This window comes from Sturnira hondurensis, unplaced genomic scaffold, assembly GCF_014824575.4.
Source record: "Sturnira hondurensis isolate 20B ecotype Veracruz unplaced genomic scaffold, ASM1482457v3 Scaffold0012012, whole genome shotgun sequence".
In the NCBI taxonomy this organism is placed as follows: domain Eukaryota; kingdom Metazoa; phylum Chordata; class Mammalia; order Chiroptera; family Phyllostomidae; genus Sturnira; species Sturnira hondurensis.
Window position 1 is genome coordinate 1,732,817 of NW_028084643.1, and position 14,031 is coordinate 1,746,847.

The 14,031-nt window shown below is 39.7% G+C and overlaps 2 protein-coding genes across 4 annotated transcripts in view; one reads left to right on the forward strand and one right to left on the reverse strand.

Annotated features, from left to right (window-relative positions):
* The window catches only part of MOB3B (MOB kinase activator 3B), a 194,519-nt gene that overhangs the window by 176,961 nt on the left and 3,527 nt on the right, over nt 1-14,031 (reverse strand). The window contains exon 1 of one of the 3 annotated variants that reach the window (XM_037060627.1): nt 7,061-7,236. The exons of the other annotated variants lie outside the window; for them this stretch is intronic. The gene's annotated coding sequence lies outside the window, so the exon portion shown is untranslated. Of the gene's footprint in view, nt 1-7,060; nt 7,237-14,031 lie in introns of those variants that run through there. 3 annotated transcript variants of the gene reach the window in all.
* On the forward strand, nt 11,710-12,474 carry IFNK (interferon kappa). Its single transcript, XM_037060630.1, has one exon. The coding sequence runs from the start codon at nt 11,856-11,858 to the stop codon at nt 12,468-12,470; it is 615 nt and encodes a 204-aa protein (XP_036916525.1). The 5' UTR covers nt 11,710-11,855; the 3' UTR covers nt 12,471-12,474.

A 14,031-nucleotide genomic window follows, 5' to 3' on the forward strand; every position in this document is an offset into this window, starting at 1 on the left:
GGAACAGCAAATGAACTCCAGAACTATGTGGAAGTCCAGTACCCATCTCAATTTTGCTTATGGCACTGGGTCAATATGACAGAATAGCTAGTTTTTCCTATTCTGACTAAATGGAGGAGAGTCATGCTCACAAATAGTTTTCCCAAAAGTTCCTCTGTACAAATCATAGGAAATGCAGGACTGGATCTGGGCAGGGACGCTGGAAATGTCAAAGCAGGCTGTCCACACTGAACGCCTCTGAGAATGCCAGCGTATGTGACCACACTTTTCCCCACTCTGAGCCACGATTAAGAAATGCTATCCCAATCCAGCTGAACTTATGAACTCCATTCTGTCACTCAACATGAGAAAACTCAACAAGCCCCTACAGAATGCTTGCCCCAGAACTGCACATTGGCAATGTGACATCCACCTACAAGGAGGACGGCTACAAGATGTAGCCCTGCCACCCCTGTAGTGGAGGTAATGGCATTACATGAATAAGGAAGTTGCTGGGGTCTTTGCCCCAGAAATCCCACAGGGCTCTCTTCTTGAAGGCTCACAGGAAAAATTCTTCCAAGGACTCAGTACCAAGGAAAGTGTTGCTTCTCCTGAGGATTTAGTTTTGCTACTGGTTTGTTTTATCTTTTGGATACTTTGATTACTTTAACAGACTATGTTTCCTCTTTGCTTCTAGTCAGAAGACTTGTGACCTTCTGCAGTGATGACAGTGAACATTATGACATGCATTCTTATGCTCTAACTGTACCCCTGACTTCATTTTGTTTTCTTGCACTTGTTCCCCCCAACTCTGATTTAACTACTTTCCATTCTCTTGTGTATATTTTATAAGCTGCTTGAAATCTTTTTGGGAGTAAAATAGGTTATTACTGCATAGACGTACACAGTGGATTTTACACCAAAACTTTTACAACCTTAGATCCTATAACAAAATGTGGCCTCAGACAAACCTAAGTTCAAATCCTGATTCTGTGCCTTTCCAGCTATGTGATCTTGGGCAAGTTATTTAATATTTCCAAGCTTTCATTTCCTCCTTTGTAAATTGAGGATAATGACATTTACATTATATAGTGACTGTGAGAAGTAAAGATAATTTATATAGAGTTGGTACTTTGTAATTACTAAATAAGTACCATCCTTTATTACTATTATTAATAATCATGCAGATTTTTACCAAAGAATACCTAAAGACAATGTCTGGAAGACACAGGGTCACAGACACATGGAAAATGTCATGTGACTATGAAGATGGAGATGAGAGTACAGTATACACAGGCCAAGGAACACCAAGGGCAGCCATCACAAGAAGCTAGAAGAGGCGAGGAAAGCTTCTCCCTTAGAATGTTTGGAAGAAACATGGTCCTAATGACTTTGATGACAGCCTTCTGAGAGAACAGATTTCTATTGTTTTAAACCACCCAGTGTGTGGAATTTTTTTTACAGCAGTTCTAAGAAACTAATACATACTGCAATTCCTTTTCCAGGATACCACCCCTAACTTAGACATTGCTCAAACACTAAAAAAATCATAAAATTTGGAGCATGCGAGTCTTCTGTCAGTCTAAAAACAAGCTCATTTAAATTTTTCTATAATAATGCCATTCTTGTTGTTCATAAATGTTAAGAAACCTTATGACCACATACAAGCTGATAGTAGTTAAAAGAAGACACTGTCTTCATCCATGGAATGGTGGCAACTCCTTTTAAAATTATTTATCCTAAAACTTCCACCCACGATGGAGGCATAGGTAGGTACACTTTGCCTCCTTGTATAACCAAAGGAAGTTTGGTTATACAACAAATTTTAAAACAAAATATAACCAGAACTGCCAGAAAACTGAACTATATGAAAGTCCAACAACCAAGGAGTTAAAGAAGAAACATTCATCCAGACCAGTAAGAGGGGAGGAGAGGAATCCTGGCAAGGCAGTGGATGAAGGACTGGGGCGGGCAAGGTGGCTGCTGGCTGACCAGCTGAGGCAGTAGCTAGCAGACCAGGTGGTCACACATTTGCGTACTGATAAACTAGGAAAAGTAACTGGGAAGTGAGACAAACCACACAACCCAGGGTTCCAGTGCGGGGAAATAAAGCCTCGAAACCTCTGACTATAAAACCTGTGATGGGGGCGGCAGCAGGAGAAACTCCCAGCCTTATGGGAAACTCACAGTAAAATGGGTTGGCCTGCCTGGGTGAATACCTAAGGCTTGGCCCCTAACTATGTATCAGGCACAATGAGATAAAAAAAAAAATGACCCAAATGAAAGAACAGATCAAAGCTCCAAAAATAGAACTAAACAATGAAGAAATAGCCAACCTATCAGATGCAGAGTTCAAAACACTGGTAATCAGGACACGCACAGAAATGGTTGACTATGGTTGCAAAATAGAGGAAAAAGTGAAGGCTATAAAAATGAAATAAAGAAAAATGCACAGGGAACCAACAGTGATGGGAAGGAAACCAGGGCTCAAATCAATGATTTGGAACAGAAGGAAGAAATAAATATTGAACCGGAACACAATGAAGAAACAAGAATTCCAACAAAATGAGGAAAGGGTTAGAAACCTCCAGGACAACTTTAAATGTTCCAACATCCAAATCATAGGGGTGCCAGAAGAAGAAGAAGAGGACCGAGAAATTGAAAACTTATTTGAACAAATAATGAAGGAGAACTTCCCTAATCTGGTGAAGGAAATAGAGTTCCAGGAAGTCCAGGAAACTCAGAGAGTCTCAAAGAAGTTGGACATGAAGAGGAACACACCAAGCACATCATCATTACATTAGCCAAGATTAAAATGAAGGAGAGAATCTTAAAAGTAGCAAGAGAAAAGGAGATAGTTACCAACAAAGGAGTTCCCATAAGACTACTAGCTGATTTCTCAAAAGAAACCCTGCTGGCAAGAAGGGGCTGGAAAGAAGTATTCCAAGTCATGAAAGGCAAGGACCTACATCTAAGATTACTCTATCCAGCAAAGTTCTTATTTAGAATGGAAGAGCAGATAAAGTGCTTCCCAGATAAGGTCAAGATAAAGGAGTTCATCATCATCAAGCCCTTATTATAAGAAATACTAAGGGGACTTATCCAAGAAACAGAAGATCAAAACTACGAGAAGGAAAATGACAATAAACTCACAACTATAAACTGAACCTAAAAACAAAACCAAATGCAGCAAACTAAAACAGGAACAGAATCAGAGAAATGGAGATCACATGGAGGGTTATCAGTGGGGAAGGGGAAAGACACAGAGAATAGGAAGCATAAATGGTAGGTACAGAATAGACAAGGGAAGGTTAGGAATAGTGTGACAAATGGAGAAGCCAAAGAACTTACATGTATGACTCATGGATACGAATTAAGGTGGCAGAATGCTGGTAGTGGGTATACAGGATGGAAGAGAATAAAGGGCAGAAAAAAATGGGACAACTGTAATGGCATAATCAATAAAACCCAGTTTAAAAAATGAATTTGAATAATGAGGTAAGCAACTAACTTTCTGTGATAGTTTCACCAGTTCAAGAATGACAATGCAATGTAGTTTTTTATTTCCCCTATTCTCTTTGTTTCTACATTATTGAAATTGTCTAGAAAACTAAATGTTAAAGAAAAGAAAACATTTATCCTAGACAAGTGGACATCACTCCACTACTGTTACTTGGTTCTGGACTCCAGGTGCTTGTGGATATTGTCCAGGAAGAAATCCACATCTACTCACTAGGTAAAGAGGATTACTCTGGTAGGTGATATCCTTCAGTGCCACAATCTGAAACACTATCCTCTCAGAAATGAAAGCCCTGTTAGGGTCTGAATGAACCAAGACAAACATAGTGGGGCGAGCACATAAATGGAAGCTCTTCTGGGAATCCCAAAACTCAGGGTAGGTTTTACTGATAGTTTGCATTTATTTACTTAAATATTTATTCCACCATGTTAAATCTCTTTTTATCAGGGATCATTTTCTAAAAGCTCAAATTTCTCCTGTGTAGGAAGTTACTATGTGTTATATCCTAAAGCTGGGCTATAAAACAGAACCAAGGATAAGTTTGTCCGAAGTGTCTCCCTAAGGAGAGTGTGATAAAATGACAACTACTGGGAGCACCTAATACAAAGAAGTGGCAATGGTGGGGTGTGGGGGAAAGGATGGTCTTATAACCTCTCAGCAGTTTTTCATCACAAGTCAATACTCAAATTTGAGAACCATAAGAAATCACATGCAGTCTTTTATTCAATGAGCAGTTAGTGTCTTAGGTACGAGAGGCCATGGGAACAAAACTCAATAAGATACATTTATTTATTTATTTTTTTAAATCCTCACCTGAGAATATGTTTATTGACTTTAGGCAGAGAGGAATGGAGAGAGAGAGAGAGAAACATCAATCAGTTGCCTCCCAAATGTGCCCTGACTAGGGACTGATGCTACAACTCAGGCATATGCCCTGACCAGGAATCGAACCCACAGCGTTTTTGGTGTGTGGGATGATGCTCCAACCAACCAGGCTGCCCACCAGGGCAAGACACATTTCTCATCTGGAAGGAAAGATATATGAGTCAACCAGACAATATAAAACTATGCATTACCACTAGAGTAAAGGTTCTCATGATCTACCCAGCCTCAGGGAATCCCAAAGAAAAACAATGGGAGTAAGAGAGGACACTGAATGGATGCTTGACGTGCCATTTACCATTCTGTAAACTCAACTATCCCCAACACCTGACTATGTTCTCTCCATGTCCCTACACCAAAATGATTAAATCACAAAATAACTTCACTACTATAGACACATAGCTTCCTTATCTTTTTTAGTCATCCAACAAATAATTATTGAGTACCTACTATGTGCCTGGTGCCTTCTAATCCAAGTCTGATGACACATGTATCCTGAGCCTCATATTCTTGAAGTGTTTCTAGAGTAGATTTTTTTAATGTTTTACTGATTATGCCATTACAATTGTCCCATTTTCCCCTCTTCATTTCCCTCCACCCTGCACACTCCCTCCCCCATTCTTCCTCTTTAGTTCATGTCCATGTGTCGCAAGTTCTTTAAATTCTATATTTCCCATAGTATTCTTGCCCTCCCCCCATCTATTTTCTACCTACCATCTATGCTATTTATTCTCTGCACCTTCTCCCCCCTTCTCCTCCTCCCACTCACCTGTTGCTAACCCTCCACGTGATCTCCATTTCTATGGTTCTGCTTCTGATCTAGCTGTCTGCTTAGTTTGCTTTTGTTTTAGGTGTGGTTGTTAATAACTGTGAGTTTGCTGTCCTTTCACTATTCATATTCTTTATCTTCTTTTTCTTAGATAATTCCCTTTAACATTTCATATAATAAGGACTTGGTGATGATGAACTCCTTGAACTTGATCTTATCTGAGAAGCACTTTATCTGCCCTTCCATTCTAAATGAAAGCTTTGCTGGATAGAGCAATCTTGGATGTAGGTCTTTGGGTTTCATGACTTGGAATACTTCTTTCCAGCCCCTTCTTGCCTGTAAGGTCTCTTTTGAGAAATCCGCTGACAGTCTGATGGGTACTCCTCTGTAGGTAGTGACTGTCCCCTTATCTCTTGCTGCTTCTAGGATTCTCTCCTTCACTTTAATCTTGGCTAATGTAATTATGATGTGCCTTGGTGTATTCCTACTTGGGTCCAACTTCTTTGGGACTCTCTGAGCTTCCTGGACTTCCTGGAAATCTATTTCCTTTGCCAGATTGAGGAAGTTCTCCTTTATTATTTGTTCAAATAAGTTTTCCACTTGTTGCTCTTCCTCTTCCCTTTCTGGTACCCCTATAATTGGGATGTTGGAATGTTTAAAGATGTCCTGGAGGTTCCTAAGCCTCTCCTCATTTTTTTGAATTCTTGCTTCTTTGTTCTTTTCTGTTTGGTCATTTTTTTCTTTCTTCTGATCCACTTGATTTATTTTAGTCCCAGTTTCCTTCTCATCACTATTGGTTCCCTTGCATTTTGCTTCATTTCACTTAGTATAGCCTTCATTTTTTCATCTAATTTGTGACTAAAATCAACCAGTTCTGTGAGCATCACCAGTGTCTTGAACTGTGCAATTGATAGGTTGGCTATTTCTTGGTTGCTTAGAAATATTGACTCTGGGGCTTTGAGCTGTTCTTCTTCTTGAGCCATAATGTTTTGCTCTGTTTGCACCTGTTACATATGTGGGGCAGAGCCTTAGATGTTCACCAGGGCGGGGCAACCCAAGTCACTGGGTTGTGATGCTGTATGTGGGGGCAGGGTCAGAGAGGGAGCAATGGTGTTCGTTCTGCTCTCTCTTGAATTTTTGGTCCCCTCTGCTGCTTCCGACAAGCAAACTGGGCTCTTCTGGTGCTGGTTCCTGGATGTGTGGGCTTGTGCACCTTCCAGGACCCTGTGGGTCTCTCCAACAAATTCTCTGTGAGCTTGGGAGCCTCTCCTGGCACCTCGACCCTGGAAAGTTTTTCCAATTGGTGCTTTTAGGCTTTATTTCCTGGCACTGGGGCCCTTCTTTGAGAGGTCTGTCTCACTGCTCACTCCTTTGCCTGGTTTATCTGCGCACAAATGTGTGACTGCGGTCAGCCAGCCGCCTTGCACCCTCACTGGGTCTGCCTGTTGCCACCCCACACCTGGGTCTGCCATCTGCTGCCTGCGTGCCTAGGTCAGTCTGGCAGCCACCACTTTTTCCTGCCATGACCCCTCTCTACCAGCTGCCAACTCTTCCCCTCTTACCAGTCTGGATGAATGGTTCATTGTTGTCAGACTTCAATAACTTCGTTGTTGTCAGTACAGTTCAATTTTCTCTCTGTTTTGATTGCGTTCTGGTTTCTAAATCTTTGTTGTTCATAAACTTGGTTCTGCGAGGAGGTACAGTATTTCCACCTATGCCTCCATCTTGGCCGAAAGTTCTCTCTAGTGTAGATTTTTATATTCCTTCCAAATTATATCATATATATATATATACAGTCACAGAGATATGCTTACAGAATTAAACTTCAAAGAATATTATAATTTTTATAATTCTGTTTTGGCAATTTAAAATATATACACAAGTCCCCCAAATTCCAAGCTGCATATTACCCATGGAAGTGATCTTGGTCTCTCTTGATCTCTTTGGGGTCTACTGGGCACTCAAGAGGGAGCAGCAAGCAAGCCAGTTCTTGTACTTGCACTCACAGATATCAAACAAGAACACACACCAAACCGATACCTGTAGTGTCTGCATGGGAAGACAGTGGCATGAGGTGGACCGAGCTGGTAAGCCAAGCTTTCACTTTATCTGAAGTGTTTGAATTTTTATAGTATGGACAGTCATTATGCACTTCTATACCAGGTACATCAAGAGAAGAAGAGCCAAAAAGGGGAGCACTGGAGAGGCTGATCCCAACATGGACCAAGGAGAATGAGAAAAATACCAAGTTATTAGATGTTGTGGACTGCTCTGTCTGGTTTCAGGAATTGTAACTCTACCTGCTGTGGCTAAGGATGAGCACCGCAGGAGACAAGGCTTGTCTCTGGTAGCAAATGCTGCCTCGGTTTCCTCCCTGCTCCCAAAGCATGGTTGGAAGTCCTTGATGGGTAAGACCCCTCCTCAGAGGAAGGGCAACCTAAGCCAGACACGATCACTTGGGAGGTCATCATGGAAGGACTTGGGGGGCTGCAACAAAGAGCAATGGACTCTCGCCCCCCAGCTTTGACATAGCCCAAGTCCCCATGACCTCTGGGAGAAGCACATCCTGGCTCTAATCCCCTTAAGCCTGAATACCTGATGGGGAGGGATGCAGCTCCCTGCCTTGCTAGAGAGTGTCCTTGGGAAAAATCTGGGATCACAGAGGCTTCCTGATAAACCTGTGAAATCTGCTCTGCTAAGAATGCTTTCATTCATGTTAAGGGTTCGAGCAGGAAACTCTAAAACTCTCTTCCTGACAGTCTCTGACTCAGACTAAGCCCTCGGATTTCTTTGAAATGTTATCTACTGTTTGATCCTTGTAGTCCTGTATTCCTATGTATTACAACCCAATAAAAGCCCTTGGAGGAAGGGGCTCAAGGCCTTTCCCCCTGAGAAACTGGCCACTGCTCAGGCCTTTTTCCCCTGGGAAACTGGCCATCTCTCCTCCCCAAAGAGATCGCAATAAGTCATGTGATCTCTCATCCGTGGCACATGGGGGGACTTGCGAGGAAAGTCGCCCCCACAGTTAGAGCTTCAGGGTTGGTCTGTAGCTAACATAGCTGTACACAACTTCATGGTGACTGTTGTCTCATGTCCTGTAGGAAGCACTGCCAGGCATGGACACAGGACTTTCCATCTCTAATCTCCTTACTGGGCTTCTGATCCCTCTTCTTCTCCCTCCCTCTTCTGATCCCAAACAGAATGACTTACTCTCATGTACTGAGTAACATGGATGATCAACATGTTACTCTCAAATGTTGGTTTGAAACTTGTCTTTCCATGAAAAGCAAAATAATCTTACTAGAAGATGCCAAATGCCCCTGAGCTGAATCACAGTTATTATGTCTAGACTGAAATGTCTCATACCTATTTTGTCAGACAAGTTGTGCCCTGTCCATTACTATAAACTGTGTAACCCACATGGACTTCCCACCGCTCCACTGACAACAGGGCAGCCCCTGCTAATCAGATTTCCCTCTGAGGAAAACTTAGCCATGTAAATAATCTCAAGACATGCTAGAGAAATAAGAACAGATATCATGCGAACATTAGCCATGTCCTCACATAGCTTACTAATGGCAGATTGGTCAATTGTGACACATTTTGGAGCAAAAATGTTTCCTTACACTGTCATTCTTTTCAATTTTCTAATTGTAGTTTGAGATATATTCAGACAGTGTGGCTTTTACAGAACAGAGGTATGAATAACGACTGATCATCCAGTAATGTTTTTGATCAGAGCCATTATGTGTGAGCATACATGTATGTATGCGCACTGTTTTGCTCTAATATGACAGGGTCCCTCTTTGGAGTGTGCACAGTTGTTAGCAGTATATGCACAAGTAAAGCCAATGCAGAGAAATACAATGGAATGCACCTCTGCATGAGGCAGACAACTAACAGAGGAAAAGCTTCCTGTAGAGAACTTCATAGCTGAGTTCTGTTCTAAAAGGTCAATGGGAGCTTGCGTGGTAGACAGGATTGCCAGGTAAAATAGGGGAAACCCAGTTAAATTTGAATTTTGAATAAACAATAAATGATTTTGTAGGTACATCTCAAATATTGCATGGGTGTTTGGTATTTTTATTTGTTAAATGAGGCAATCCTAATGGTAGAAAAGGCGAAGATATGCATGTCAATTATCTTTCCCCCATTGTCATGAATATCGTCAACATCAGCATCAATTAACATTTATAGGCCATAGTGAATGAGGTCCATGCTAATGGAAGGCTATCCATCTCTCCTGCTACCAGAAACACTCAGAACATGCCTGCTTCTGCAATCATGACTCCTTGAGATTCTAGAATTCACCCGATTTCTCCTTCTTCAATCCTAGCCATGACTGGCATGTGCTAGGTGCTAGAAATACAGTTGTGAACAAGTGAGAATATGATGTGGAATGACTATAAAAAAAGGAAATTTGGGGTGAGGGACATAAATTGACAAAACTGTACACTGCAGAAAATATAGGAACTTAATGGTGATTAACAACAGCCACTAGTTAGGAGTTGTTTTGTGAGGTATATAAGGAGGTCTAGCCCTCGATTTTACACTTTACTGAGGCTGTGTGTGTAATTAAAAATATGTGTGTATATTTATATTAACACATGTATTTTTAAATGAAAAGTTGCAAGAATAGTACATTGAACTTCCATGTAGTCTATGTTATACATATCAACTGTACTGGAACTCAGTCTTAGAGAAAATTCACACTGCCTTTTGAAGTATATACTGTAGAATAAAAATGTTTAACTAAAGTAGTACTGGTCCCACTGAAGATGTAGAATAATTTTTCTCTTTTAACGTATCTTATTTTTAAAATAGTTTGTCTTATTAAATAAAGAAATGCTTGCTAACTACACCAAACTTTAAAAACCTGGGTAAATAAGAATACAAAAATAAAAATCACCCATTATTTTTCCAGTCAGAAATAATGACAAAGTATTTGTAGCACATATATTTCTAGGTGCTTTCTGCACTGATATCTATATTTTTTAAATATATAACATATATAAATATATAACAAATATGGTATTGGACTATATATACTACCATATAAGCTTGCTTTTAAGCTCCAAAGTGAATCTATTCAAGTGAACAAATACATTCCTACAATATAATTTTAATGTTTGTACAGAAATTTTAACTGATGAATTACTTAACCAAGGACACATTGCTAAACATTTGAATTGATTTTCATTTTTTGCTGTGAAAAACGTCCTGACAGCTAAGTTTTTAAAGCCATTCATTTTCTCTTGAGCATGAAATTCCTCGTGAGAGAACTACTGAGTCAAAGATTATGTATATGTTTAAGGCTTTTGATTCATGTCACCATTTTGCTCTCTACAAAGGTTGTGTCAGCTTAAACAGAAGATGCCTTTTCCCAATTATTTTTCCAAATTAGTCACTCGCAAAATCTGTGAAATCAGAATTTATATATAGAAAGAGCATATAGAGTAAAAACATGTAGTAAGTTTTCTTTTCATTGGAAACCGGTCCAAAAATTAGAATTTTAAGAAATCTCACTTGTCCACAATTAGCCCTTGGTACAACCAACTCCTTTAAACAATAACATTTTAAGCCAAATGTTTAAGGAAAGTCTGCCATACTTGTGGAACTATGGTTGCTTTCAATTCTAAAATGACTTTGTTAATGTTTTTTAAGATGATAATTAAACTAGCCTTATTTAATGACATTCCACTTCCCATTCCTGGAAAAAGGAATCCATTTGCCTGGATCACAACTGGAAGGTCATTAGATCAAATAAAGGAAAAACCATAAATGGTGGCTAGCCATCATTACCACAGAGATCTTAGTCTGGGTGTAAATAGCTTGGATAAATGAGTAATAACCTACTCACATACCTCCTCAATGAAGAACAAACTGGAACAAACACAAATCTTTACAGTGTCAAGAACCTCCAAAGAAAAAGGAAAGATAGCCAAGCAGGAGTTTTAAAATACTGTCTAAGCCATATCTAAAAGTAAAGGAAATCTGTGGTACTATAAGAAAGAAGTTAATAGAGCAGAAAAATATTACTCAATATATAAGCACCTAGAGGACTTCTATGAAAGACATCAGAGCAAATGAAATGCTAGGCAGGGGTAGAAGTGCTGGCTTGGTCTTAAGTGAGGATAGTTAGGGAGTATCAACATTTTCTAAAAGCAACAGAGAACCAGGCTAACTTAGTCTTCTATTTGATAAGTGACACAAACAACTGACCAACTCTACTTTTTATCTTTTTTGAGATCCAGAAAAATCAAATAAAGAAAAAATATCCAAATATCGAAGCTTAATTTAACAAGATTAGCCTTATCATCAAATAACCATAGTCATTTGGTCAATGTCTACAATTAACTCAATGAAACAACATGTTTCGCTCTAGGGCCAGGTACAAAAATGAATTTTCTTGGAGGAATGCTTTCTCTTATGTAATCGAGTTAGGTGATACTCTGCATCAATCTTGTTATGATGATTCTATAGTACTGGGAAGGAATTCCCAAAGTCAGCATAGTCACCCAAAGTTTAAAAAAAAAAAGCTCAGAGGTAAAGGGGCCAAAACCCGGAGAACCGTACATTGACAAATGAGAAAACTCCTCCCCACTGAAGATATTCAGGTGTATAAAAGGCACGCAAAGGCATACTTAAGCCCTAGAACATCGTCATTAACCTTCGGTCTTGTGAATCTTTTGGCTCGGGAGAAAAATGAACACCAAGCCTAACATGATTCGAAAGTGTTTGTGCCTTGTGGGTCTATTCATCACTGGCACCCTCTCTGTGGACTGTAACTCACTGCATATTCACCTGCGTAGAGTCATCTGGAAAAATCTGAGACTTCTGAGCACTGTGAGCAATTCATTTCCTGTGGCGTGTCTAGATGAACACAAAACTTTTGAGTTCCCCCAAGATATCCTGTCATATACCCTGCCTCTGAAAATAGGCATCAAAGAAGCCTTTTATGAAATGTCCATGTTGGCCTTCAACATCTTCACTCTATCCACCTTCCAACCAACTTGGAAAGAAAAACACCTGAAAAAAATCCAAATAGGATTTGATCGGCAATCGCAGTATCTGGAACAATGCTTGGAGGAAGAGAAGGAAAATGAAGACAAGAAAGAGGTGGAAGAGGATGGGATGAAATGCCCAGGAGCTATGGTCCTCCAGCTGAACCACCTAGAACTGAGGAGATATTTCCATAGGATAGTCAGTTTTCTGAAAGACAAGAAATACAGTCGCTGTGCCTGGGAGATCGTCCGAGTGGAAATCAGAAGATGTTTCTACTACTTTCAGAAATTTACAGCACTACTCAGGAGGAAATAAGGTAGATTTTGAAAATCCCCTTTATCTTCTTTTTAAGAATTACCGTGCTATCTGTTGAGCCTGCTCTCGGCTGAATTGGTAGTTGTTTATGTAATGTTTACTCTCCCTACGGTTTGGCCTAGCAACATCAACCACATTCACCTCTCTAAGAGAGGTAATGCCAACATCTGCTGGGTGACCAAGCAGATTTTGTTACGAAGTCCTGAAGACAGTGTTAAAGGAGCACGATACCCTCTCTATTTTCTACTTTTTGTTCCTCTTTCCTTTTGCTATTTTGTACTTGCTTTGAACCTCATCTTTGAAATTTACCAAGCCAATGGCTAGAGAATATGGATCAGAGTATATGGATCCAAATGTAACAACACCTCAGTGACTTAACCTTTCGCTGCTAAGGTGTTTTAGTCTTAAATTCAGCCTGGTTCAAGAAATTATACAAACTTCCACAGAGTTAAAACCCTCCCTTTCTCCCCCTGCTTACAAAGAAAAAAAAAGTTGACATTTCTGGTCCATTTGTTTCTTAGTTTGGTTTGTTTAAAATGATACAAAGTTTGTAGCATGGTATTTTATTATTTTAAGAGAATGGAGATCCACTCTTTCATATTGGTTGGTTGAATTAGATGACCATTAAGCTCATGTTCAACCTTTGAGAGCCTAGATTCTAACACAGAAAGTACTGTTCATTCCCAATTCATATCATTTGATTTCTACAATCAAGGGCATGGAAAATGATGCAGAAAAGTGAAGTATCTGCCTTCATCGTGTTCTGTGTCTGAAATGAAATGCCTATAGTCATCCTATAGAAGAATTTCACATTGGATTTTCTCAATTAGAAGATCACTTTCTGGCTGTTAAGGAAATTAGTTATTTTAATAATACATGACATTTTAGTACAGATTGTCTTTTAAAAAGTTATTTTGTACCCAGATTACCTAGATTATTTACTTAAATTTTCTCATGTGGTCCCCTATCTGTATTAATCTGTATTAATTCATCATCTAGCTGAAATGAACCTTTTCTTCGTTCTCCTCCAACCCATTTCAGAATCATCGACCCACTTTCAAGCAAGAACTAACGTCGAAACTAAGGCTACACAAATTCACAAAAGAGGGTGAAATGTACCTGGTTCAGCCCCTGGAAGACACCTCCTGCTATTTGTTTTAACAGTGTGCTGCCCTATTGTTTACATTCAAGATTCATCCAAGTGCAGGACTCAAAATTCATAGCCAAAGAGAGAAAGTCTTATGATAAAATGGAGGCAACCTTCAGTCAAAAAGTTAGAAGAAATGACTAAAGGATGAGAACAAGTTGTGGATCATGGTTTATCAGTGGAAGGATCAGACCGTAAAATGAGTTAGTATCACCTATTTAGTAAAAACTGCTCATCAACAGAGTTGTTCTACATGGAAAACAAACAACATCATTAGAAACTGGAAAAGAGTTGGGGCATGCAAGCTACTAAGCAGAAAGTATGCACTTGATATTTCCCATGACTCTCTCTAATAATGTCTTTGTGTGGCCTCCCTAATAACTCTACTAGGATCATGTCAGTTACCTTAGTAAT

Coding starts and splice junctions, on each gene's coding strand:
- IFNK (XM_037060630.1), top strand. CDS start 11,856: ATGAACACCAAGCCTAACATGATTCGAAAGTGTTTGTGCCTTGTGGGT.